A 27,499-nucleotide genomic window follows, 5' to 3' on the forward strand; every position below is an offset into this window, starting at 1 on the left:
CATTTGCATGCAGGGAAAGGCTGTTTTTTTATGAAGCAAAAGGCAAATTGTATGAAAAGCACATGAAGATCATTATTATTATGAGGATAATCCTACCGTCCTGCCCGAACACGGTGAGCGGTCTGACCAGCTTCACTCCTGGTGTGTCTAGAGGGACCAGGATCATACTGTGTTGGCCATGCCTAAGATAAAAAGATCAAACGCAGAGCTCTGAGGGAATGGTAATTTAGATATCACATGTCACATTTTTAAATTTATGATTCAACAATCACCATTTTGGCAACATTTTTCATGCAGTTCTATGTACGATGAGCTTTTCAAAGCCCATTGTTGGTGAGAAACTGAAGTCCTGATCAGTGTCTTTCTCTTTCCTTCTCTATTATAACTGCAAACAAAGTTGGGTGTGTGTCAGTGACACACTGCTGTAGCAACAAAAAGGAGACACTGTATGGTACATAATAACCTGGGTGTGGTGGCTTCTAGCAGGACTGTTGACTTCCAAACATCATAAATGCTTGTAACTGTCGAGCATCAAGTAAAATGATTAGTGGAAATTACATCTGTCAGTAAGATTTAATTGAAATACTTTTTCACTTCGATACACACATCAAGAAACAGTAAGCAGCGGTGTTTCATTTGAAATGGATGTTGGGAAATAAACCCAAAGTCCCTAGGCAAGGACTATTTCCATTAAGAGTGAGAAAGAAGAAAGTCAAAGGAAGAACTTGCCTCTGGAGTCAGAAGTAAAAAACTATAGGAAGAGCACACACTCCCTCTCATTTAAATATACATTTATTTCATATGAAACCACTGAAGACACTGACTTGGTGGAACTGGAATGCTGCTAACCAAAATCCTGGAATAAATTTAAACCTAGTGGTTATAAACACGGCTTCAGAAGCCTGAACAAAGAGAGAAAAGTATTTTTTCTGACATTCCTGCACACCAGAGGAAAAAACTGACATGCAAATATTCTTTGTAACATGACCACACTACTGACCTGTTGGAAACATCCTGAGAACTGCTCCTGCACATCACAATGGCCACTTTGCATTGTGGGTTGCCAGCACCTGTAAGGAGCAGTCAGAAAAGCCACTGTTACAGTTAAAACAGTGACACTGCCTTTTGTTTTTTGTCTGTATGTAGTGTCTGGGGATATAATAAACAACAGAACAGGCAACTTCACACAGTCTGACTCTGTCCTTAACCACACCATGACCTGAGTATGGGAGGAAAACATTGTGTCCCTGAGCATAGATGGAACTACTGACAGACGGATGGCATGAGAACTGCCAGCTGAGAAAGCCACTGGTTGATTTACATTTCCTGAGTTTTATTTTACTTGGATTCTTTCATATGCAATACCATTTAGTCTCGTCAGTATGCAAACCTTATTTTGTTGGGGAAAAAGTCAAATTTTAACATGAACTCTTGCTGAATAAGATGCTTCTTTTACAGCTGCAAAAACATGAGAAGCACCCACTGAAGGACAATGTCACATAGATCACATAGATCACATAGATCACATATCGCTTTTACAAGACTTAACGCAAACTAGATCCAATAGGAATGAAGCGGTGGCGTGAAATATGGGCCGATGATCAGATAGTTGAAGTGCACCGTTTGATAACGAAATCAAACGCAGCATCGCTCTGCTTGAGTTTCCTAACTTGACTGAAGCCACGGTTGGGGGTCCATTTTTAGACAAACAGTCCTCTCATGTGGAGTCAAGTCTCCAGGGCACAGGAAGGGTTACCAATGTTTCCTGTTTATATTCCCATCCAAGTGGCAGACTGTCCTCCTGTCCCCTGAGGACAGGACATATGGACACCAGACAACTATAGCAAATAAAGACATCAACAGCGTCTGTGAATATTCACAGAAATGAGAATTGCAGCATGTGAACACTGAAACGAGCACGATCCAACAGACGCTTAGGCTTTAAAACACCTTCCGAGATTGCACAATTTTATGCCAAGAGTAAACGAATTAGGTTTGTACTGTAAATAAAGCACACACATGTACACACACACACACACACACACAACTCCACCAAAACCCCAGGTTCTCATGTGCGGGAAAGCTCGTTTGGCCCGGGGGCAGATTGGGTTTACCTAAGAAGCCTTATATAAGACTAATGGTCCGGGATGGAAGGTGAGCCCTGCTGTCACACGCCAGCCGTGCCCAAACATGTCCCACCAAGCCTGGAATGAAAACAAACCTTCCCAGCCCAGTAATCGGTTTGCCTGAGACAGATCCAAACATTTTTGCTGTTGTATTTTTTTTTTTTTACTTTTATATCTGTATGATGAAGGTAAAAAAACCCAAATTGCTTTGCAATGTGTGGCAAAAATGGTTCTCTTTCATTTGTGCCAATAAAGCTTGCTTGCATTACAAATTGAGATGGAGAGAATTTTAGGGAAGAACATTGTTTTAGGATATAGCAAAACCTTTCACTTTGATGTTTTTATGTCTAAATGATGTCTGATGTGACATATGGGCTGTATAAAATATATAGAAAGATATAGACAGAGGTCCAAACAAGTTGTATGATTGTGAGTGAGGTAACTTTATTACTATGAAAACCCTTAAACAATAACAAAAACAATTTAAAAAACCACAGGAGCCTTCAAGGACAAAATAACATCATTCAGAAAATCACAAGTTAAAAGTATCTGAAATGGAACTGTTTTGCAGTCTACAGGATCCTCGCTAATGAGAATGAGGCCATTAAATAAAATGCACAACACCACAACAAACAGATAATGGCTGCATTCAACCACGCCAAAATAAATACTACAAGCTTAACTAATGCGACCAATATGAGCCATTTGGGATGTTATTTTTTATTCTTCTTTGATTTCTCAACACATAAAGAAACGGCAGCCACTAGCCCTCTCCCTACAGTCATCTAGACAGTGTGATAAGCTGGAACCTTATCTGGGATACAAAAAAAAAAGAAAACTGCTTCCTCTTTGCAAAATGCAGTGCAGAGTACAGCCAACAAACTGAATAAAGCCTTAAAGACAATATGTTTTTGTCTGTCCTGCAACATCACACTCTCACACACACACATACACACACACATACACACACACATACAAACATCTCTTCATGCTTGGGGAGCTACGTGGAGCAGAGAGGTGCTCCTAAACTGTCAGCAAGTAGTGGGACGGACTGAGGCAGTGAGATCAGAGTCATTTCAGTTGTGCAGTACATAGGACATTTCTCTTCAGCATACACCACAGCTGTGTGTGTCTGTGTAAGAAAGGATTAATACCATCTCAACTTCACTAAGTCCATAAAAGGAACAGACAAGGACAGGTAAGGCAAACTTATAAACTTTATTACTTGACTCAATATTTTATTTGTTTTTCATTAACTACAAAATTATGGAAATATGATGAGATGAATGAAATGTAATTTGTGTTATCTTTATGTTTTCTGTACCATGTTGTAATTTCACCATATTACAGCATGAGATATACAAAAAAGTAGTACGCCTTGTTTTTCAATAGTTGAAGTTTCACTTTACTGTGTTGGTGTGACAGTCAAAGTCCTGTTCAAGATACTTTATGGCATTAGTATATAATCGTGCAGAGGTAATGATAACAACCTTAACTTAGCCTAGCTTGTACCACAGTTGCCTGAATTGCACAGGATTTTTGTCTCAATATTTTTGTTGAAATGGTCAAATTGTTACACAAAAATGAACTTAGAATGTTTTTTTCTCTACTCAGTTTATGAAAACTAAATAGCCCAAACAGCTGATTTTTTTTTTCTAAGACTTTTATCAGTATCACCCACAATAATTCCCCTACGCATTAAAAACACAGCTGCTGACAGCAGTGGAATACTTGACATATTTTTGAATGTTTCAATGCAACATCTGTTTAACTAACTCACACTCCTCCCAACCTGATTACATAACAAACCTGGAAACTATTCATAATATGACTGTTGTCATCCAGGCAGCAAATAGAGCATGCCAAAATGAATAAAATATGCAAAATACTCCCCACATAATATCACAGTCACTTGCCTAACAGATTTTCCTTAACTCAACTTGTTATTGAATTGCGTTTGGAGATATTGATATCCATGAGTACATTGTGAGGTGAATCATTTTAATTCATATATTCATCATATTTCAAGAATCAAACAATGCTAATTCCATTCAAGAATTAGCATCGTTTGATAAAGGGATTTCCTGAGGTAACGCACGTTTCATTCCATAAAACCATCAGTGACAGTGAGTGTGAACATGTGGACACAAGCTGACACGCTTACGCACACAGACACATCACATACACACACAGTCATAATGTGTCCTAATAGTCCTCAGTAGTCACGATATCTCCATCTGCAGCGAACACCATGGGGGAATGTTAACAACAAGATCAATCTGGATAAAGTGTCAGCTCACCAGCATGCATGAAACTGTATATCAGGTGAACCATGTTCACAGATCAGATAGGGTTTACATGCCGCCTAGACATCGGGCAACATAATACATAGTAGGTGTAATCCGTTTTGTATTGCAGTTTATAACGTCTTTCATTTGGGAAAAGATCTCTTTCTCGTTTCTTGTTGATTGTTAATCCCCGATTGTGATTAAAGGGATAGTATGCCACAATGTTTCCCCATTCCCCACAGCCTCTAGACCATTTTCAATCAGACAGTGAGTAACTGAACTCAAAGGGTAACGGGATGTTTGGTCAGTTGGTGACTCAGTTGTATTTTCAGGGCTTACAGCTGGATGTACAAGCTCCCACACAATTGTTGAGTGTTAGAGCACTCATGCAAGAGAGATTCCTCTGATGGGAAATACAGCAGGAACTCCTTGTTCCCCACTCATGACAAAAAGGAGCTCATGGTTTCCAAACAAACTCTTTGCTCTGTTCTCCACCTCCTCAGTTAGATCTAAAGCTCACATTACATTCTTTATGCATTACATTATACAGCCCCATATATCATAACAGATGTAATAAAAAAAACAGGGTGTCCTGGTGGTTCAGTGGTCTAAGGTGCGTACTACATAAACGTGACATCCTGGGTTAAATTGGCCCAGGACCTTTGTTTTTCACCCAATCTTTCTTGTCTCTCTCTACTTTGCTGGAAAAAAATTCAACAAATTCTCTCTTTCTGCTTTTCCCATAGAGCAAATAATGGATGATTACTATGAACACGACTTCCACGACGATGAGAACTCCACCGTCAATTACGACTACAGCGACTACCACTCTATCTGTGACAAAGAGGCGGTGCGCTCCTTTGCCAGCGTCTTCCTCCCAGTCATCTATGGCCTAGCTCTGGTGGTCGGCCTGGCCGGCAACGCCCTGGTAGTGGTGGTCTACGCATCGCCACGGCGACTGCGGACGCTGACAGACATGTGCATCCTCAACCTGGCCGTCTCTGACCTGCTGCTTCTTCTCACCCTGCCCTTCTGGGCGGCTGACGCCGTCCACGGCTGGAGGTTGGGTGTGGCCGCCTGCAAGATCACCTCCTTCCTCTACAGTACCAACTTCAGCTGCGGCATGCTCCTGCTGGCGTGCATCAGCGTGGATCGCTACCGCGCTCTAGCCCGTAATGCAGCAGGCAGGACTGGGACAGGCCCCCGGGAAAGGAGACGGTGGCTCCTGGTGTGTGCAGTGTTGTGGGCTATAGCCGGCTTTCTCAGCCTGCCTGACCTCGTCTTCTTCACAACAAAGCACATGTCGTACAAGGTGGCCTGCACCGCCATCTATCCTACAACCTTGGCCCGGCCTGCCAAGGCTGCCCTGGAGCTGCTGGAGGTGATACTCAGCTTCCTGCTACCTTTCCTAATCATGGTGGTGTGCTACTTCTGGGTGGGGCGGGCGCTGTGCCGGGCAGCCGGGGTGCGGAGAGACAGGAAGTGGCGCGCCCTGCGGGTTCTGCTGGCTGTGGTCGTCGTGTTCCTGCTCACCCAGCTGCCCTACAACGTGGTCAAGCTGTGCCGCGCGCTCGACATCATCTACATCCTGGTGACTGACTGCGACCTCAGTAAGGCCCTGGACCGGGCTCTCCAGGTGACGGAGAGCCTGGCGCTGACCCACGCCTGCATTAACCCCGTCCTCTACGCCTTCATCGGATCCTCCTTCAGGGGACACATCCTCAGGGCCGCCAAGCGCCTCGGCCAACGGCTCGAGAGACACCCGCAACATGTCAATGAGGAGCCGGCTGTGGAGATCGCACTCAAAACACACACTCACACACACTCACAGTCTGCTTCGGAAGACCAAGACACCAGCACCTTCACTATCTGACACTCAAACAGATATGTACTTTTCTGTAAATACATCCACAAATGTTTGTTATATATATAAATTTCTATGTTATATGTATATCTTTAGTAACATATTACACAGACCAAAAAAATATAAATAACCAAAAACTAACAGGGAAATACAATTTAGCCTTTTATTTTAAAGACTAATGTTTCGATGCTACTGCATCTTCATTCAAGAAGATTTGCTGGACCACAGACAATTTAGAGTCAAGGGTTTGACTCTTGACTCTAAATTGTCTGTGTGCTCTAGTGAATCTTCTTTCTTTATTTTTTGCTGCTATGTCCTGTTCCTGAGAAGCACCAGACACACCAGTTTTCCTTTTAAGAAGCTGATGCACTTCCCTTGTTTCAGGAAAATACAATTTGTCAGCCTCATGTCTGCATTTATACAGTTGGGTAATATGCACTACAGTAGTAAGACAACTATTTTGTATAAAATTATGGACCTTATTAAATAAATAAAAAAGATATTCTGCAACATGCATCTACCCACATCTGTCGCAATTAAATACAACCCAAACTCAACAAAGATCTACTGCTCTGTTCCTCTCATCAACTGCAATTCAGACTTACATTCTGCGCTGCCTTCCATAAGATCAGCTGCATCTCATTTCACTGCATCCCGTGGCTTTGGGTTGGGATGAGGCTGGCTTGATTGCACAGTGGGTGACCCATAGAGTCAAAGACATTTGCAGAACAAAGAAAGAGACGCAAACAGCAGGAGGGTTCCCATCATGCCATCACACAGAGAAACACTATAGGCAGCTTGCTTCCAGCATAAATGCTGCTTTCCTTTCCACTCATCTTTTCTTTATTTCAATAATCTGAGTTTAAAAGAGCAGAGGGTTTGCAGCGGAGTGCAATCCATAGTCGTATATAATGATGAACCATTTTAGTGGTATACATATGCTCTCTCTCCAAACTGCTAAAAAAAAGAGGACTTTCATCTTTTCCTCTTTGAAATCACTTGGTACCATCATGTAATATTATGCTCAAGCCAGATCAAAACTCCTCTGGCAAAAACAAAGCAACCGAAATGTATTCAGTGCATATCAAATCTAGGCCCAGAGCGTTGTGTGGCTACAATCCAAGAGTTTAACAGTGCTTCATTCAGGCCTGTTTACAGCGACAGCAATGACAGGGGTCAGCTTAATTGGACAAAATCCCCCTCATCCACCAGAGATAGCTCATAAAGACCTAAAGACATAAACTTTCTCATTGTTTACTGTTCTTCTTCTCCATTTCAGCACCTGTTAGTCATCCTCTTTCCACTGTAATGGCTTACAGCTCAGATGTTTGGGAGGTATTGTGTAATTCACAAAGAGGTGTGTGAGGGAAGAGAGACAAAGGTTTGGGCTTCAGTTTCAACAGTCACTAAATGACTGGAGTGATTGGGTTCCAAGGAAAATGAAAGAATCACATTGCCACCCACATGAGAAAATGGGGGAATAGACAAGGACATGGCACTACTGCCAGAGCTCAGAGAAGGCAGACTAAACCTTGGGTGTGTCCTAAATCACACCAACTGGTGCTTAAATAAGATATCATCAAACTCTGCCTTCACAACCTGCATTTTACTGGAATTCATTACAGTCCGACCCAAACGTAGGCCTACACAAGGCTTTTCTGAAACAGTAAACCAAGGGGTAATTATTGACAGGCATTATGCGACTCTGCATTATTAAATATAACATCAGATCGCATGATTGTTTTATTTAACTCTAACTACTAATAATGCTAAACATGTGCAGGTGTGCATGCGCGCGAATACAAATCACTGCAGTAAATTATCACGCCCATGGGACAGTCTTACAACTTCTACACCACAGAGCTGCATGAGCAACATCTATAGATCCTTCCATCTGAGTTTTCCACAAACAACTTCAGAGGAAAAGAGAACGCCAAGTAGAAAACTGCATCACTCTAATGCATACAGATTAAGGGCAAATTTTCCTTCAAAGTGGTTGGGCCAATGCTTCCATTAACTAAAGGTTATGGTGGGTTGCTCCCGGTTACTGCATGACAAGCAGCAGTCATTCAATACAAAGAAAACCACAACGATCTAGAGCGGGAACTCCTGGGCCATTACTGTAATCGAATACAGGTTTCTCTTCCTTCTGTTTCTCAACTTCAATGGAACATATGCTAGACAAACCAATGCTTGAGTGATGGAAAATACGCGTGACCATAACAGTACACATCCTTAGAGATGCTAAAATAGAACCCAAGCAGAAATCCTGAATCAGACAAGGATGGAGACATAATTTTACTTTTCACATAGCATCATCTAGTTTTACTTCCCTCTTGTTGTAACTGAGGTAGGAATGAGTGTGCCTGATATGACTCATCGTGGATTCACACAACTGTGTCCTCTTGAATAACGTGAGAGACGTGACAGTGACCACACAGGCAACAGCAGATATCAAAATGACACATTAGCATTCTGTATTGGCAGAAGGGTATACATGTGAAATTTTACTCATAAGCAAAAGAGAATGTTGAGATAATCTGTTCCTCAGTACAAAGCTACTCAGAAAAACTTTATTCATTTGATGGATTCAATCTTGCTAGAATATATTTAATATTTAAAGAGGACTAGTTGACATTAATGTTGTTGATTCAGGGCTGGTGGAGGGGCTAGGCAACAGGCTTCTTAAGCATGCATGGCCAATTCGGAAGATTTCATCTTGTGTAAGTGGCAGGTCAGCCTGATAGGTGTGGTGCATAGGTTTGAACAGAAAACACTATTTCACAGTGAGATAGACATGAGGTATGACAGGTATTATACAGATCTAATCAGCCCTTATAAATAATGGAGCACTGTTGCTGACATAGGGTGGGTGAAAGCAGAATCAAGGTTTAAAAGGACACCAAAGAATCTTTAATGGCTTGGAGACGAAAATATAAAAATCACCAAACATAAAATTAAAAGATCATTTCATCTGAAAAATTCTGTATTACTGTCAGTATTATTAAAAGTGTCTGTAGCACTGATCTATCGTCTATGACAGGTACAAACAGTACACGGCATGTGGGTGATAACTAGAAATCATGTTCCTTATTTTAAGACATAATGTGAGAGGCTTTCAGGCAACAACGGGTTAAGGAGGAGTTCTGTGCAGATACAAAAAAAAACAACGGGCCAATGTTTTCTGTTGAGTGTGGAATGTTTAAATTAGGAGAACCTCAGACCACAATGTGCGACAGAGCAAACATCTGGAGTATTTTTCAGCACACACTGATTGAGGATCCACGATAAACATCTAAAAAAAACTCAAACATAAGCTCGTGATATTAAGTGACAACTATCAATCAAGTGGCACATGGTTATGGTTTAATTTAATCTTCGTGATAGGTCGAGCATTTCTCAAATCTCGCATATAAACAAAGCTAATTTATACATAGTCACAGGTTGCTCACAGATGAGTCACAGATGAGTCATTGGATACTTAATCTCCTCAAAATAAACACTGTAATCCAATATGTACATAAAAAGTTAATTTAGAGGAGCCTAAACAGTCAGAGGCTTTTACATTTTACATTCACAGTTACTTTTACATCTAAGGCCTTTAGCTGACTTTTGTATCCAGAGTGACATACAATGAGGGTGCAAGTACGGGTTCACTGTCTGTTGATGGACACACATGGCTTTTATGGAGGACTGAACCTGTGGCCTTTTATTGGTCCACCCTGTCGTCCAAGAAAAACACCCTGCAAGCTATTCTTCAGAGTGAATTGGATCAAGTGTTGTTCACGGTCATTAAATTGTTGCTTGCATTTACAATGCTTATTCTATGACTCGTCTTTTGTTACATGCAAGCTTTTCTGTTGTCCATGTGTTAGCAGTTGCACTTTGTCGTAGCGTCTTGGTTACATATAAAACCCTCTCTTTGTGAAAATGCTCTGAGTACATAATGTACAAATCCAGTTTCACTCTAAAAGGCATTCTTCGGTTCAAGGGGATCTCACAAAAAGACTTAATGCGACTCAGAGCAGGCAGACATAAAACTACTCCTTGTCATTAATGAGTCTTCTAATGGTGTTTTAACACCTAAATGGACGAGACAGGCTCTTACGGTGTCCCTGGAGTAACAATAAATCAAAAAGAAGCACTTTTAATGCACATACCGCTGCTCCACCACTTCTTGCCGTGGACGACCCAGTGGTCTTCATCCCTGCGGAGAGTACACTCCATGTTGGTGGCGTCGCTGGAGGCCACGTCAGGCTCTGGGGAGGAGATCGCAGGTCTGCGTTTTAACCACCATAGTCACTGAAAAAGACTGATTTGGCTAGAAGAATAAACAAATACAGATTCTGTATAGTCCCACATCATATTTGTGGTGAAGATGTAAGAGGATTGTGGGAGGTGTGTGAAAATTAGGAGTGACAATTGAGAGTTAAAGTTACATTTTCACAATAATACAACTTTTACTTCCTCTTACTGATTATATACTGCTCAATAAACAACCCACATGATCTAGAGAAAATTATTCGGTAACACTCGCTATGGCTACCATATATCTACTGGAAAACAGAATGGCGTCTCTACCATGTTCTTACTTAAATCTCACAAAATAAGTGTATTTAATACCAATTAACAGGCAATAAGGTCAATTTGACATGGAAACATTTCTCCAGCCCCCTGCCTTTGTTTTGTTTTTTGTCCTTTATTAAATTCAGCTCAAATCGAGGACAGAACAGTGTTTTCACATGTTTTCATCCCACTCTTGTTCCTGTACAGCAGAATGCTCTTAACAAAGTCAGAGGTGGACATTGTTTATCAGTAGAAGATGGAGGCTCTATTCCTGGTCTACCAGTGCAACACTTCCACTAAACTTCTGACAAAATACATCCCGAAACACTACTAACCACCATCTGTGTTTACTAAAAGTATGGGGAAGTTCACACCCACTATAATCACCTCTGGCAACAGCACACCACTGTTTCCATGTAGTGGGGGAAACAGAGAGAGATCCAAACAGGGAGAAATTACTCATAGTGGACTGGTGTTTGCTGTTGGTATGTAGATTTTCAGACAAGATTCAGAGAAGTCTCGCACAGTTTGTTGCTGCCTCAGGTAACCAACCACAACCATCTCCGGCACATTGGGGAGAAAACCACTATAAATATTGTTATAGATGAACTCTAACATTACCTAGCAACTATGTACATAAATCAATGTTCCAAAATGCTCCATAAATGCCACACACAGTCAATTATTTGCTTTCACTACTAATATCACTATTGGCTCTAGAGATAACAGATATGTTAATTGTGAAGCACACTGACCTATTGGGACATGATGGACATATTAAAAAATGTGAAGTGATGGATGACAGACTGCAGCAGGACGAGGTCATGAACTACCTGTCATGCAGAAGCAGGAGCGGATCTCTCCTCGGAGCAGCGGCTCCAGCCATTTTCTCTTCTGCTCCTCACTGCCAAACATATGGAGCACCTCCATGTTTCCTGTATCTGTGGTGAAACAGCTGACATCACACTACAGACGGGCTACCAATCTGTTACTCTCTATATTTAGGAAACTACATTATCTCCAGGACTTTTATCATACTGATTTAACTTATTGGTGAAAACCTCATAACTATTTTGGCAATTTTTGTGTTTTATATTGAATTGATGGATTACATGCTCCTCTATAGGATGAGAACATTTACAACCCCTGGGTTTATGAAACCTTTTCAAAATCTAATGAATACACTCAAAATTGCATGGTTCAGAAGCCAAAAACAAGGCTGTTTTTGTTGACATTTTGGTTTTCACCCGACAACAAATCTGAGAGAATCTGAAAGACATTATACACAAATATATTGCATAGCAAGCTTGTGTTATATCACTGACAGATTAACTCATAATATCTCCAAGGCCTCAACACCAGCTGCCATTAGGATTTTGAGACTGGGTGGTTTTACCAGGAGCCTGGCAGTTGAAGACTTCAGGGGCAAAGATGCAGTGTCCGGTTTCCTCTGCGATGTAGGCGTAGTCCAGCTGACTTAGACCGCTGACTGCAGGGAGGAACAGGTTCCACAGCCCTGCCTCCCTGGCCTTCACCTGACACACAGATATACACATGTGAATATACACATACATACATACATACATACTGTATATGCATGCACACACACACATTGTACTGTGTGGCAGACTGCATTGTTCAGTTGAGATTTAAATTGGCCCATGAACCTGCTAGTTTGATATTGAAATGATGCCTATGGGCGTGATTATATAGGAAATTGTACTTTGTTTTTTCTTCAATGTGACTGCTTATTTTATGATTTTGTATATTGTTTGACATACTGTATATATAAACCCTACTGACAAATGGTGCAGTCTACACATTCCACGCCACTCCTTACCTTCAGATCTTCTATCACTTGGGGAGTGTGCCACCGCTGTGGGGAGTGAGCATGTTTGGAGTAATACGCTGCAACTATCTGGAAAAAATAAGTTTCAGGCAGTGATTTGGTAACAGAGGTCATAGATTTGTAAATATTAATCAGTTTCATTTTGACTGTACTCTCACTTCTGCATTCCTTCCATCACACTGGGCACTTGTTAGAAATATTTCTCCAACTTTATGATGTATTAACGTAAACTTTTCTACTAAAAACTATTTTGTCTATTTTGAATGAATTAATCCTGAATGTCAAATAAAGATCTCTTCTATTCTTGACTTGGGAACTGACCTCCTGTGCAGGAAGCACATATTGTCTCATGAAGTCTTTGACCTGCAGCAGAACAGCCTGGCCTTTGGCTGTCTGGAGAAACAGGGGGTCATCTGCTGGGCCTGGGAGCGACCTGGGAAGACACAGGTTGTAAAGCTGTAAAGACACGAGGGAAATGGGAAGCGGCAGCTGGATGCCAGATTCCAGCTGGTGCTGGAGGGAGCAAGCAGGTGGAATCAACATGTTGTCATTTACTCTGGATTTGAACATAATTCTACTGATGCCTGTGTTCGTGGCCAGTGTTAACTCTGATATTATATACCATCAACTGTGATATGAGTGCATTAATGTGTATTGTTAAGATTAATTTTAATAATAAAGGGGCAATACACAATCTATGTCTTTTATCAACCTCTATCAACCTCAACAGGTCTCTGGCACAGCTTGTGAAGGCCTGTAATTCACACAAATAATAGTTACCTTTGCATAATTAGAGGAGAGATCCAACAGAAATGTCTAGTGAAGAGGTAATATATCACCATGCAAAATGCAGTAATAATAATACTTTGTTATTTGCTTTGTTGGCTACTAACTAAATGTCTTGTGATGCTGGTTGCTCACTTGTAGCACCATCCTCCGTCACTGAGCAGCTGAAAATACTATTGTGTGTGTGTGTGTGTTTGTGTGTTGGGGTTGGGAGTGTCTTGAAATCCCAATAGCCTGGGAGTTTTTGTTCCAAAACGGGTCATACAGTCAGTTCTGAATGCCAGAAATGAAGTAATCGTTGAGTCATTGGTATTGATGAACAACCCACTCAAACGTCACTTTGTGTTATGGGACAAGAAAAATCTTACTTATCCATTGCAGCTTTAACAACTAACTGCCAAACCATTGTACTAGAATTTCAGGTTCAATACTGTATTGCCACATCACTTTGCGGTTGTTCAGAATTTGCCTCACAGAACAAAATACACAAAAGACATAACAGGTAACATAAAATAAAAATTATACCCCTCCCTTGATATCCTACAACATAGAAAAGTGCAGACACTTAAGTGCATAAGGAGCTTGAAAATTAAAACAATAGAAATTTTAAAATTAAAAACGTGTCAGGTACATTGGAAGAAACTAACTCTACTGCACAGACTCATGTCTCATGTAGTAAAGCGCCTGTGAGGCTGGTTTTAATATTTCTTCTTCTTGGCTGGGTGTTTGGGGTCATGTAAAGTTTTTCAGTCTTTTTCGCTTAATTCAGGTCTGGTGGATCTCTGCGGGAGAGAGAGAGGGGAGTTGAGTGCCGATGATTTACTGTTTCACAACTATGTAAAACTGAAGCATCCCCTCTCTCGACACTCCAAACCTCCTTAATTGTCTTAAAAATAAAAGTCTGGTGGTGTGTTTTCTTGATAACGCTGATAAAGTTAGCCTCCCATTTCAGATCACATTATTGTTCCAGGATCTTAAAACTGCCCACCTGCTCCACCTCTTGGCCATTAATGACCAGTGGCAGAAGCACTCCTTTGTTCCTCCTTGTTTCCCCACGGTGATCATTAAAGGTTCATAAATGTAATCTAGTATGGATTATATAATGGGCCCAGACAGTGAATCAAGTTGTCATCACTGCAAGGGAAACCAACCTCTGTGCAAGCTGCAAGGCAACCTTAGCCAAGGGCTCCACACACTGGCCAAACTGAGCTGCATTAGGTGCACTGGCATTGCCCAGTAGGTGGCGTGCATAGACCCCCTGATAAATTAAACAGAGTGAAAAATGAAATTATATTTTGGTATTTGGGCATGAATGTATCTCCTTTGTAATTAGGGAGACAGTACAAAACCATTAGGATTCTTTAATAAGTCAGCAATATCGCACATTTGCAATTTCTCAACCATGTGAACAGCTTTGTTGGTTTATTATGTGTCTGATATTGTATGTAAGATGTTTTCCTCCTTTCATCTATTACCAGCTTTGTGCGCTTAAATTCCAATGTATTTATAGCTACAAAGGACAAATAAGAATAAAAGTGAACTTGAACTTGTGTGTATAACAGAGAGACAAACCTGGGCAATCCCTGCTATCTTGAAGAAAGACAGGGCCAGGTAGAAATTCAGCTGCGGCAAAGAGGATGGTATCCCCCGGCAGCGGCAGTAAATGGAGATCTGGTCTTCCACAGTTGGGATACCTGTTCATAGAGGAACAACATCGGGGAGACAAGGAGATACTGAAGGAACAACAACAATCATAAGTGATACTGTTAGTCTATCCATGTATCCAATTATGTCTGTTGCCATAAAACTACACTTCCAGTCAAAAGTTTGGACATACCTGATTGAATGTACTATGTTTTTCGTTATCTTAAAGCCATTTTGATCTAAAGGCTTCTGCTTAAATGCTTGAAATTTGTTTTTTAAACAAATATAAATAGCTAAGTTGATGCCTATGTATGAATTTCTTTCCAAAGGAAAGGAAAGGCGGCTACTTTACACAATCTAAAATATAAGATAGTTTTGATTTGTTTACCACTTTTTTGGTCACTGCATAATTCAATTTGTGTTATTTCATAGTTTTGATTTCTTTACTATTATTCTAAAATGTGAAAAACAGTAAAAATAAAGACAAATGTGGTGAGTCCAAACATTTGACTGGTAGAGTATAACATTACACTGAGATGTATCATAGTTTATCCTTTTATTCAAAGATGTTAGAAAATATTGTGTGTCTACATCACCTTCTATTCCTTTCAAGCTGCCCATTGTGCCGATCACGCTGAAGCTTTGGGGCCAGTAGTGAGGCATGAGGAAGTAGGCCAGCTCTGCCAAGGGCTGCCCAGTGGTGGACAGCTCCCAGTCCAACACTGCTATCACACGAGCCTAGGAACAACAAGCACACACTGTAAAGATCTACAGTCACATGCAGCGGACTGGTAAGGAAACAGTGTTGGAGAAATCCTACCTCTGTTGGATGGAATATCATGTTGTCCACTCGGAAATCTCCGTGGACAAGCGTGACCTCATTATCGTTGGCTGGCAGATTGTCCATCAGCCAACCGGAGAGCTCATTCATGGCGGGAATGTCTCTGTGTGCTGCTGCCCTGTACTGCTTCGTCCAGGTGGACACCTTCGAGGGCAGAAAAAACACTTCTGAATGTTACACCCGAGACACATAAAGGGGCATTGGTTCAATATGTGAAATGTTTGTCATCTCACCTGTCTCTTGCAGTAGCCCGGTCCTCTCCCATACCCTTCAAGGTTCAGCGACCCCAGGTCCAGTGAGTGTAATCGAGCCAACGCCTCCACTGCAGCCACATATAGAGCGGTTCGCTCAGCTGCACTCACTCCTGGGAGACGAATATCCCTGAATATACGGCCCTGCTCAGTAGGGAGAGGCACAGAACAGCACCTTATTAAAAAGTGGAACTGGAGTCTCAGTTACGCCTATGATGCTAAATGAGTGTTAGCCTATATGTTTGATACTAAATGAGCGTTGGCAAACTGACAAGCCTAGATGTCAATTGGTTATATCAAGCCAAAGTGAGTCAGTGCCTAAGTGAGTCTAAATTTCATCCTGTAGTTTTATTATTACAATGGAAAGTAAATGTCAAGCAAAACTACCAGAAATATATTTGGAAGCCATATCTTAACATAAACAACATTAGGGCTGCAACTAATGATTATTTTCATTGTCGATTCATCTGTCGATTATTTTCTCGATTAATCGATTAGTTGTTTGGTCTATAAAATGTCAGAAAATGGTGAAAAATGTCGATCAGTGTTTCCCAAAGCCCAAGATGACGTCCTCAAATGTCTTATTTTGTCCACAACCCAAATATATTCAGTTTACTGTCATAGAGGAGTAAAGAAACCAGAAAATATTCACATTTAAGAAGCTGGAATCAGAGAATTTTGACTTATTTTTCTTAAAAAATTACTCAAACCGATTAATCGATTATCAAAATATTTGGAGATTAATTTAATAGTTGACAACTAATCCATTAATCGTTGCAGCTCTAAACAACATAACATAAACATGAGGAGACCATGCAGTACCAGTGTTCCCTCTATGCTGTGTGTATTTGGTGACCTAGATCTAATAATTTATTACACTCACCAAATGATAATATCTTGTAAGTCAACAGTCTAAATGTAGTCGATATAAGTGAATTTGGATGTTTGGGGGCACATAACATTAGATACAGGGACTTGGGACTTGGTGAATTTCGGTCTTGGCTGCACAAACTTACGTTTACATGCTCCATCAGATAGAACTCTGTTCCGATGACCGTGGCATCAGTGCAATGCAAGAGGGGCTGAGGCACAGGGAAGCCAGCAGAGAACAAGGCCTTCTGCACCAGATACTCCCTGTCCACCTGAACACACAGTCACACATATCGACCAATCACGTCAGTCAAGTTTTTTTTAATTCTTGCCATGCATTAGCTACATTGATAAGGCTTTTTTTTAATTTTTGGACATAAGGGAGTGTACCTTGGATTTTTCTTTTTGGGATACTGGATAATACCAACCATTCTGTGCTGAAACATCACTGATATTATCAGCTGAATATATCCGAGGAGTATTTCTGTCAGATATGGCCTTCATGTGCAAAACAAGCTGATAGCTCCTTTTTGACTTGGTGATTATTAGGGCTTCAACTAATGATTATTTTCATTATTGAATAATCTATAGATTATTTTTTCAATTAAATGAGAAATCATTTAGTCTAGAAAATGTAAAAAATAATGACAAATGCCCACCACAAGCTATATTGCGAGTTACTTAGTCTGACCAGCACTAAAAAAAAACCCATTAATTTTATAACATTATTTAACGGAGAAAAGCAAGCAAATTTTAGTTTTTGTGAAGCTGTAACCAGCAAATGTTTGGTATTTTTATTTGATAAATGACTAAACGTTTTAAAACGATTATCAAAATTATAATCAGTTAATTTTCTGTTAATCGATTATCAGGCACCTGAGCCAAATGAAGGTTCTCCCCCTGCTGGGCAGTAGGCAGGGCAACACAAAACAGTGGTGTCACCAAGTTATAATGGTAAAAGGTGATTAACTATTAAAACCATGCAAGCCTTACCTTGTGAGCCCCTGGTAGCAGCATACCTGGGGGTTTCTTTCTGAGAACATAGCTCTGTGAGGCTGTTTGGATTAGAAAGGTGGGGTTGGACTGGCCAGTGCTGGAAAGACAACAGGAAGCAATTAGCGTGTTAGCAGTTAAAAATTAGCTTGCTCTTTAAATAGGAAGTAGTGAAACAAGCCAGCAGCACTGCCTCACCTGTATTGTCTGACAGTGAGTGTGTCATTATTTGACACCCGTGACTTGCCAGCCAGGTATCTTTGAAGTTTGCCAACGTTGAACTTGTGCTGTTCCCGTACGGGAGTTGTTAGCTCTTCCATATCTCAGTCAGACTGGATTAATAATTTCTAGGTGCATTACTGAGCCAAACTTCAGCAGTGTGGAGAGAGTGGTCGGACCATTCAACGCTGCACACACGCCCAGTGACTTCCTTAAACCGTTAGGTCCATCAGTCAGTCAGCGCCTAAGTTTAATACATCCATGGTCAGCTCTCATGTGCTCGAAATGCATTTCGTGTAGGCGGTAATACACCTTCCAGTTGGATGTCGACAGCCTCAGAACTAAAGAAGAAGACGGAGAAGAAACATTTCATGTAGGAACGTTTGTACCGTTTGCACTCGGTTTCTCCACGGACATTGTTTACAGGAGCGCAGAATGACAGCTGATTTGAGTTGTGCAGACGTGTACTTTGCGCACTGATTCAGTCGTCTCATTCCTTCGTTATTTCGTTTCTGATCGTTTATTTCGTTCACACTGTTGGATTTTTATTTAGGGGCGGTGTTCGTGATAACAATGGCGACAGTGGAAGAGCTGAAGCTGCGAGTGAGAGAGCTGGAAAATGAACTGATAAAGTGTAAGCAAAGGCGGTGTGCCGTGGAGGATGCTGACAACAACCAGGCACTTCACAGACCCAAAATTGACAAAATGAGCGCCGAGGTTGTCGATTCCAACCCGTACAGGTGACTTCTCGTGTTATTTTTTCCTGAATTTTGCTGTGTTTTGTGGTGCTTGTTGTAGTGGAGAGGGGTTGAGAGGCTACGCCTAACGTTACATTAGTCAGATGTTAGTCACACATCCCATATGGTCATATTTCATAAACCACAAGCTAACCAATATTGTGTTTCCATTGCAGTCGTCTCATGGCTTTGAAGAGAATGGGCATCGTGGATGATTATGAGGTATGACAGATCAGGGTTGTTTTGATTTTTTTTTGTGTGTGCTGTTTTTCTTTCAGTTTGTTGTTGCTCATCCCTAACAAAAATCACCATAATATTCCTATAAGGGACATAGCGTTTTGCTGGTATATTTGTTTCCCACTAAAATATATTAATTGACTGCCCTAGTTATTTTTGTAAAAGTTGATCACTGATCACTGGTCACTGATCTCCCTCAAATGTGTTAACAGAAAATCCGGACATACACAGTAGCTGTGGTTGGAGTTGGGGGAGTGGGCAGTGTGACAGCTGAAATGCTCACAAGATGTGGCATTGGTAAGGTAATACAAACTTAAAATTATTTCTTCCACATAGAGCTGCAATGATTAATCGATTAGTTGTCAACTATTAAATTAATCGCCAACTATTTTGATAATCGATTAATCGGTTTGAGTAATTTTTTAAGAAAATTAAGTCAAAATTCTCTGATTCCAGCTTCTTAAATGTGAATATTTTCTGGTTTCTTTACTCCTCTATGACAGTAAACTGAATATCTTTTGGGTTGTGGACAAAACAAGACATTTGAGGACGTCATCTTGGGCTTTGGGAAACACTGATCGACATTTTTCACTATTTTCTGACATTTTATAGACCAAACAACTAATCGATTAATCAAGAAAATAATCGACAATGAAAATAATCGTTAGTTGCAGCCCTGCTTCCACATTTCCCGTATAGCTCCTCATCTTGTAAATACAGCAAGCACTTTGCCTATGTTTACCCTTACCCAACCACATCTGTGCTTGTGCCCTCACAGTTGCTGCTCTTTGACTATGATAAAGTGGAGCTGGCCAATATGAACCGGCTGTTCTTCCAGCCTCACCAGGCAGGCCTCAGTAAAGTGGAAGCAGCAGAACACACACTCAGGTACACTGTCGATGGAATTTACCACTGGTTTTCCCCCCAAAATAGAGATATATGGTTTCTTCTTGCTTACCTGTTCGTCAATTTGCCCAACAGAAACATCAACCCAGATGTGTCATTTGAGACACATAACTACAACATCACCACAATGGATAACTTCACACATTTCATGGAGCGTATCAGGTAGGCATTCCCACCTTCCACTTTCTATTCCTCCATCCTCTCAGTAGCACAGGCCTTCATGACAGTTTATTCTGTGTGTTCTCAGTCATGGAGGGCTGGAGGAGGGGAAGTCAGTGGATTTGGTCCTGAGCTGTGTGGACAACTTTGAGGCCAGGATGGCTATCAATACCGTCAGTGCTTCACTTTCAGACAACACAGAGCTTACATTCTGTGATACATATTTTGTACACGTTATTCACTAAAATGTGTCTCTCTCAGGCCTGTAATGAGCTCGGTCAGATCTGGATGGAGTCTGGTGTGAGTGAGAACGCTGTATCAGGACACATCCAGCTCATCATCCCTGGAGAGACGGCCTGCTTCGCTGTACGTCCACAATACACACAAAGAACATAGTCTGTTTACCTTTTACATGGTTGTGCTTCATTAGTGCAGTCGACTAATAATCATACCTTTGTGACAGTGTGCTCCTCCTCTGGTGGTGGCAGCCAACATTGATGAGAAGACCCTGAAGAGGGAGGGAGTGTGTGCTGCCAGCTTACCAACAACAATGGGTGTGGTCGCAGGCATCCTGGTGCAAAATGTCCTGAAGTAAGATCTGGTCATTTATAGCTAATGAGAGGCCTGACAACAACAAATCTCGATGCGTAAAGTTTTACAGTTTGCATTAAGTAAATGTGTTAAGTTAAAATCATTGATTAAATGTTTTGTCTTACAGGTATCTGTTAAAGTTTGGTACCGTCAGTTATTATCTTGGCTACAACGCTATGCAGGACTTCTTCCCCACCATGGCTATGAAAGCCAACCCGCAGTGTGATGACCGCCACTGCAGGAGACAACAGGAGGAGTACAAGGTGTGTGTGTGTGTGTGTGTGTGTGTGTGTGTATAAAATGGCCACATAATAGAGGAACCATTTGTTTTGAAGTGATGGAACATAGCATGTCCATTCATCTGAAAGCCCAGCTCAGTGCAATACAGGTTCTCACGGTATATGGTGACAGTCACTAGGAATAACATTACAACATACTGTTACTGTTATAATGTTAGAACAACATTAATGTATTATCTATACAAAGTTGTTGGGAAAGAAGCCAAGCATTCAGCGTTTTGTACTGTACATTCACATGTTCTCTTTCTTCAGGAACTAATTCTGGCTGTCTGTGTGCTTCACTTTTTCTCTTCAGAGGAGAGAAGCAGAGCGGCCCAAGGAGGAAGTTGTAGAGGTAGAAGAGGAGGTTGTCGTACATGAGGACAATGACTGGGGTGAGACTATCTCAGCTTACAGTTTCAGATCTGTAACATGGTTGATATGACTCCTTCAGTGTAACACCGATTACTAGGTCTGAACAATTAATCAAAATTTTATTGAAATCGCAATATGGCCTACTGCAATTTTCAAATCGCAGGAGGCGCAATATTTGTTAAAAGCGAAATGTGTGTCAAAATATCATTTTAAATTAAATATTGTTGTGCTACAGAGATGTCGTGGCCTACACATCATATTCTACAGACTTAAGAAAACATCTTTGTTTGGTACAGATCCCTGCAAAAATCACACCATAATCATTTTAATACGTTTTTCAATGAAAATGAGAATAATGATGTAAAAATTATCATTCCCTCTAATATCGCAAATCATATCGCAATTGCAATATCAGTCAAAATAATCGCAATTAGATATTTTTTCAAAATCCTTCAGCCCTACCGATTAAATTGCTTTGTATGTGTATTAACACTAATTGTCTGTGTCTGTGCAGGTATTGAGCTAGTATCAGAGGTGAGTGATCAGGAGCTACAGGCGGCCTCGGGCCCCGTCCCTGACCTCCCAGAGGGCATCACCGTGGCTTACACCATTCCAGACAAGGTCAGTATTCCCTACATAAGATTAGAAATGAAAAATCAGCATATGTTTTGACACTTACAATGAAGACTTTTTGCCTTTTTTAGCTGCCAAGAGGCCTTTTTCAACCACACTTTATTATTGGTTTGGTTAAAATTATTTTCTTCTGTCTGATTCAGGATCCAGCAGAAGGAGAGTCTGTGGAGGAGTCTGAACAGAGTCTAGAGGAGTTGATGGCTCAGATGAGGAAGATGTAGGCAGGACTCTGAAGACACATGTCTGCATTTCAGATAGAGGGGCATCTCCATCATGTTGTACAGTAATGCATCACCAATCTCAACAGACGCTGTAATGAATAAGCGGTCTGTTCCAATGCTTTCTTTGATAACAAGCATCCTCACACAGGCTCCATAGCAATTGAGAGCATATCTCAAAGAGTTAAGTTAAAGCAAGTTCTAACCAATTAACGTCAACCCAGAATTAATTCTTTCATGACAGCCAGCTGAAGAAGGGAATGCATGAAAAGTGCTGCCAATGGCATGACTTTAGACAACACACTGCAGTTTGAAAATATGAAAAAGTACTTTGCCCATATACCATATGGAAGGTGTGTGGCACTAAGAATTGGAACAGTCTCTTCTGAAATGTCTGTAAGCCTTGAATAATACTATTGATAGTGCATTTATGTGTATCACTGTATTTTCTAGGGTTTTGATAAGTGGATGCGGTTCCAGACCTTGCATGTATCATGTATCTGCTCTGTCATTCACTCAGCTTTGTGAAACTATCTGCTGCAACAATACTGACAAGCATTGTTCACTTTGTTTCAATAAAGTATTTATTAAGACGGAATACACTCTTCCTGATATATTTTATGCATTTGTTTGTGCTGTACAGCTTCTTACAGATTTAATTACTTGAATACATGGTGAAACAAATGCACTTAAGTTTATGATACAGTATGTTTGGCAATAAAACAACAGGTTTTGGTACGTTGTGTCCCATTTGGCTTCATGTACATTCAGTCAGATAGTAAATGATTACTTAATTGTACTTCAACCAGCACAATTATGTGGCATTATCATGTTTTTGGCAAATCCTGTAAAATCCATTTTTTACATTAACGAATAAATGAGTGTATCATTTAGTTTTGCATAAACATAAACACAGTGTGAAATCAGTACCAGAGGAGATGTTTCCCCGGACAGGTTTCATCTTGGTTTTGGCCTTTATGTCTGGAGCTATACATAATCCTTGTTTGGGGAATACATGCTTAATACTACTGGGTAAACGTTTTATATTTATAATGACATACCCTCTTTTACCCTTATTATGCACACTTGATTTTGAGACAAATCGGCTCTCAGAAATCACATTCATTCTGAACCTCAGGAATGTAGACTTTGCAGTAGAAATGCCTGAGGTCTGACAGCTCTCATCAGCATACCAGCAAGATTTTATCCAGTGGTTGCCCTGTGTGACATAGATGATCCTTTATCTCCTAGTGGGAAAAGTTAATGCTAATTTCACCTTAAGTGAAATCCTGGTTTTAACTATTCTTATTACAATCACTTCAAGTGATTTTCAGGTGAACGCAAAAAAGCTTTGTGCACGCTTTGGAATGTGATTAGTTAAATCCTAATACAATTAAGGAGTGTGTGCACTCAAGAAACCTAGGTGCTTTAGTTTTTCATATTTAATACACTGTCAGAAATGAGTAGCCATTTGTTTTACCTGGATTTTGCTGGTTACTATGAAAGTGAAAAACTTAATTTAATGGGTTTCATTTCAGACCTGAAGGTATTAAAAAGTAGAAAAGTTTAAAGGGTGCATAGACTAATGTTTTCCACTGGATATTGGAAGGTAATGAATGTGTCCACTGTCATTAGTTACTCTTAAATTTTATTCATTAGAATTTGCCTAACGCTCTTGGCTGGAGTGATTCCATGACAGGAAATCCATACCACAGTACAGATCCACCAGCACCCTTCATTAATAAGGAATCTATGGTGGTGTTTATTTTGACTATACCCTGCAAGGCATGGAAATAGGCAAGAACTGTTTGAGTATGGATAAAAAAAATAAAAATAAAAAAACTCAACCTGAGTTCCAGGCCCTTAAAACGGCTGGTTTGACTTAAGTTCACATTTTCTTACACTGATAACATAATTAACATGATTATGTTAATACTATAGAAATTATCAATAAATACTTTTGGCAAATACATACATTTCACAGATTAGCCTAATACTGCACGCTTCATAATCCTAATGGCAGTTACAGTACATTTGACCAAACTCCCAAAACCTCCACTACCAGGAATCAGTAGGCAGTGTGATGATCATGATGATTCCCTTTTTGACGAAACCATGGGGTCTGTTCAAAATCAACGTGCTGATCTATGTACTCCATGTTAGTTAGAGCTGTCAAACAGACCCTTACTGTTCTGTGGCTATTTAATGGATGGACAGAATCACCTAGGGGCGTGTGGGAGGGGGGCGGGTCCTCTCACACTGAATGTGTCCCCACTGGAGGAGTGGCGGGAGGGGGCGTTCCCACACACCAGCGATGGCTCCGCCTCCTTAATCTCCATGGCACGCTTGTAAAGCTCTGCTGCCTTCTCAAAGTCACCCTCTTCATAGCTAATTAGGAAAGGAAAAAAGGATGGAGAAATAATTATTCTAGGTAAGAAAACTGACATCAAAACAAACCACTTTCCCTATGATTTTCCTAAATGTTTATTTGTCAAACGTCACTCCACTGTGAGTCACCTCCACCTACCTAAGCACAGCCAGGTTCTTTAGGGTCTCTCCAACTCGTGGATGTGAGCGCCCCAGACTGTCCTCATACACTTTCAGTGCTCGTTCATAAAGAGGCAACGCATCACTGTGCTTCTTCTGCCAAAGACACAAAGACATACACAGTTAACTCTGTTGTTCAGAATATGACAAACAGCTACACATGTTCATAATAACCATAAAATAAACTTAATCACATGTGGAAACAGTCGTAGAGAGTGTCAGAGAGTAAGTGTGTTGACCAGTCTCACCAGTTGGCAGTAGATAACAGCCAGATTGACCAGTGCTGTAGCCACACTGGGGTGTTTGGGCCCAAAACTTTTCTCCCTGATCTCCAGAGACAGCTCATACAGCGGCACAGCCTTCTCCAGCCTCCCCTGCACAACACACACTTCTTCAATCTAGCTGTTCAGTGGAGAGAATATTAAAGTTTCATTAGCAACAGTCAGGTGTGTCTCACCCTGCGTTTATAGAGCATGGCCAGGTGTTTGAGTGTGTATGCCAGCGAGGGATGGTCTGGGGACAAGGCTTTCTTGCGGATGTCCAGCGCCCTCTCGTACATGTCCTCAGCCGTCTCGTACTCCCTCCTCTCGGTGTGCAGTGCGGCCAGGTTGTTGAGGGACTGAGCGCAGTCTGGATGATCTGGACCCAGAACGCGCTGACGCATCTCCAGGGAGCGGGTCAAGAACACCTTGGCTGCCCTGAAGAGAGCAGAGAGAGAGGGACGTTAGAAATACGGGTGGACAGATCAAGGTGGAAAGTTAGTGGACTGGCAACTCTCCATGCCAGTCACTCATGCCACTACTAAGTCCACATGAAACTCTCTACATCTCCTGGAGTATGAGGAGGAGAAGGAGAAGAAGAGAAGAGAAGAGAAGAAATAAAAGTAGAACAAGTAGAAGAAGTAAAAGTAGAAGAGTAGAAGTAAAAGTAGAAGAAGAAGTAGAAGAAGAAGTGCTGTAAAACAAAAACAACAGAACAAACACATTAACAATTTGGTATAAGGTAGCTGGGGTGGAATTGCACAGTTATTGTCTATAAAGTGGAAAGTCTATTGTGTGTGTGTGTGTGTGTGTATGTGTGTGTGTGTGTGTGTGTGTGTGTGTGTGTGTGTGTGTGTGTGTGTGTGTGTGTGTGTGTGTGTGTGGCCTTACTCCAGGTTGTTCTGGAGGTAGTAGAGGACACCCAGCTCATTGAGGGTCTTGGCACAGTCAGCCGAGTCTTTTCCCAGAGTCAGCTCTTCCAGCTGTAAGGCTCTGCGCCTCAGTAGAGTGAAGCCATACTGGAAGGAGGAAGAGACAAAACACACGTACAGTATGACTGAAGAAGTGAGTGTGATTGAGTGACTGACTGACTGACTAACACATGCTCACCATATGACCTTTCTGTCGAGCAGTCTTCTGACGGATCCTCACTGACCTTTTCCTAAGTCTCTCTGCTTGTTCATATCTGATAGTAAAAGCAGAAGTTGCACACCATTAAATGTGGAAGTAGCCTACGTATTTCACAGTAATCTTTAGTTATTTTTGTACTTAACACCAAGTAAACACCAATGGGGTCCCCTTTACTTGTTTTGTTTCTGGTAGAGCATGGCGAGGGACTCCAGCTCTCGTGCCACGCTGGCATGCTCAGCACCATAGGCGTTCTCGCTGATCTCCAGCGCCTGCTTGTACAGCTGCTCAGCATTGCCGTACTTCCTCCACTGAACATAAACCGCCGCCAGCTGGTGCAGAGACCGAGCTACGCTGGGGTGGTCGGGGTCCAGGGCCGTCTCCCTGATCTCAAGGGACCTCTGTAAAGGGGCTACTGCCTAAACAGACCAAGTGATTTTATACATGTGCACTTTACTTACAATAGGAAACGAAGGAAATAAGGATAGACACACTATAAGAGCAAATGGGAAAACAGCAAAACAAATTGCCGTACAACGTATGGTTGACAATAATCAAGGATTCAAAGAATCAGTCCAAAGCTAACAGTGGTTTAGATATCATGGCCATGTTCTCTACCTGGCTAGGGAGGCCCAGGTCTTTGAGGAAACGGCCCAAGGTCTCGTACAGGTTGGCCAGCTGGGTCATACCGTCTTCGCTCTCGCAGCTCTTCTCATAGTGTTTCAGCGAGTCAAAGTACTCCGTGGCCATGGAGCTTTTGTCCTTGCCCACATACTGCCAATAGGCTAGCAGCTCAGAGAAATGACCCCTGGGAATGAGAAAGACACACATCAAATGGTACAACAAAAATCAATCGTGAGAGTGTCTATAAGCCAATACCTAAACAATGCATGTGTGTACCTCTTGTAGAGGTTCTGGGAGACAAACAGGTTGAGGAGGCTGAGCTGCAGCTTGGTCCTGTCCTCCTGCTGTTGGAGCAGCCAGGGCAACTCGTCTGCTACACGCCATGTCACACGGTCCTGGCTGCTCACACACACACACACACACACACACACACACACACACACACACAATTACATAAGTTGTATTGACATAAGAGTGTGACTGAGGACAGCACGGCCATACTGTGCTAT

The 27,499-nt window shown here is 41.3% G+C and overlaps 3 protein-coding genes across 8 annotated transcripts in view; 2 read left to right on the forward strand and 1 right to left on the reverse strand.

Annotated features, from left to right (window-relative positions):
- nphp3 (nephronophthisis 3) overlaps positions 1-27,499 on the reverse strand; it is a 35,320-nt gene that overhangs the window by 1,778 nt on the left and 6,043 nt on the right. Inside the window, exons 19-41 of one of the 5 annotated variants that reach the window (XM_071516918.1) lie at positions 27,267-27,389; positions 26,985-27,174; positions 26,544-26,785; positions 26,349-26,424; positions 26,130-26,257; positions 25,436-25,676; positions 25,227-25,352; positions 24,959-25,074; positions 24,655-24,819; positions 18,079-18,178; positions 17,232-17,357; positions 16,198-16,359; positions 15,944-16,108; positions 15,720-15,861; positions 15,052-15,173; positions 14,631-14,737; positions 13,015-13,126; positions 12,685-12,762; positions 12,241-12,379; positions 11,678-11,785; positions 10,439-10,537; positions 1,001-1,070; positions 97-182 (exon numbers count right to left, since the gene is read on the reverse strand). In XM_071516918.1, the coding sequence (XP_071373019.1) occupies positions 97-182; positions 1,001-1,070; positions 10,439-10,537; positions 11,678-11,785; positions 12,241-12,379; positions 12,685-12,762; positions 13,015-13,126; positions 14,631-14,737; positions 15,052-15,173; positions 15,720-15,861; positions 15,944-16,108; positions 16,198-16,359; positions 17,232-17,357; positions 18,079-18,178; positions 24,655-24,819; positions 24,959-25,074; positions 25,227-25,352; positions 25,436-25,676; positions 26,130-26,257; positions 26,349-26,424; positions 26,544-26,785; positions 26,985-27,174; positions 27,267-27,389 (3,023 nt within the window). Of the gene's footprint in view, positions 1-96; positions 183-1,000; positions 1,071-10,438; positions 10,538-11,677; positions 11,786-12,240; positions 12,380-12,684; positions 12,763-13,014; positions 13,183-13,421; positions 13,448-14,626; positions 14,738-15,051; positions 15,174-15,719; positions 15,862-15,943; positions 16,109-16,197; positions 16,360-17,231; positions 17,358-18,078; positions 18,179-18,276; positions 18,469-24,575; positions 24,820-24,958; positions 25,075-25,226; positions 25,353-25,435; positions 25,677-26,129; positions 26,258-26,348; positions 26,425-26,543; positions 26,786-26,984; positions 27,175-27,266; positions 27,390-27,499 lie in introns of those variants that run through there. The other 4 variants (XM_071516922.1, XM_071516921.1, XM_071516920.1 and 1 more) reach the window with 4 other exon arrangements.
- Positions 2,951-7,123, forward strand: ackr4b (atypical chemokine receptor 4b). The gene is made up of 2 exons (XM_071516929.1): positions 2,951-3,324; positions 5,161-7,123. The coding sequence occupies exon 2, from the start codon at positions 5,169-5,171 to the stop codon at positions 6,285-6,287; it is 1,119 nt and encodes a 372-aa protein (XP_071373030.1). The 5' UTR covers positions 2,951-3,324; positions 5,161-5,168; the 3' UTR covers positions 6,288-7,123.
- On the forward strand, positions 18,747-23,055 carry uba5 (ubiquitin-like modifier activating enzyme 5). 2 transcript variants are annotated; one of them, XM_071516928.1, is made up of 12 exons: positions 18,747-19,037; positions 19,211-19,256; positions 19,484-19,573; positions 20,050-20,159; positions 20,253-20,339; positions 20,425-20,509; positions 20,598-20,702; positions 20,800-20,927; positions 21,055-21,190; positions 21,522-21,600; positions 22,095-22,205; positions 22,364-23,055. In XM_071516928.1, exons 1-12 carry the CDS (start codon positions 18,871-18,873, stop codon positions 22,432-22,434), a joined length of 1,215 nt encoding a protein of 404 aa, XP_071373029.1. In that variant the 5' UTR covers positions 18,747-18,870; the 3' UTR covers positions 22,435-23,055. The 2 variants fall into 2 exon arrangements, with proteins under 2 accessions (XP_071373029.1, XP_071373028.1); XM_071516927.1 differs by having other exon boundaries at positions 18,752-19,037; positions 22,095-22,201; positions 22,357-23,044.

Source organism: Centroberyx affinis, unplaced genomic scaffold (assembly GCF_046629955.1).
Source record: "Centroberyx affinis isolate AG114_WGS23_722 - 3 ecotype Tasmania unplaced genomic scaffold, CSIRO-AGI_Caff_v1 ptg000436l_1, whole genome shotgun sequence".
Classification (NCBI taxonomy): domain Eukaryota; kingdom Metazoa; phylum Chordata; class Actinopteri; order Beryciformes; family Berycidae; genus Centroberyx; species Centroberyx affinis.

Bases quoted from the DNA above. Each gene is read 5' to 3' on its own strand.
- ackr4b (XM_071516929.1), top strand. From the start codon at position 5,169: ATGGATGATTACTATGAACACGACTTCCACGACGATGAGAACTCCACC.
- uba5 (XM_071516927.1), top strand. From the start codon at position 18,871: ATGGCGACAGTGGAAGAGCTGAAGCTGCGAGTGAGAGAGCTGGAAAAT. The intron at 19,257-19,483 runs GTATGACAGATC...ATGTGTTAACAG, and splicing joins GCATCGTGGATGATTATGAG to AAAATCCGGACATACACAGT. The intron at 21,601-22,094 runs GTGAGACTATCT...GTGTCTGTGCAG, and splicing joins ACATGAGGACAATGACTGGG to GTATTGAGCTAGTATCAGAG.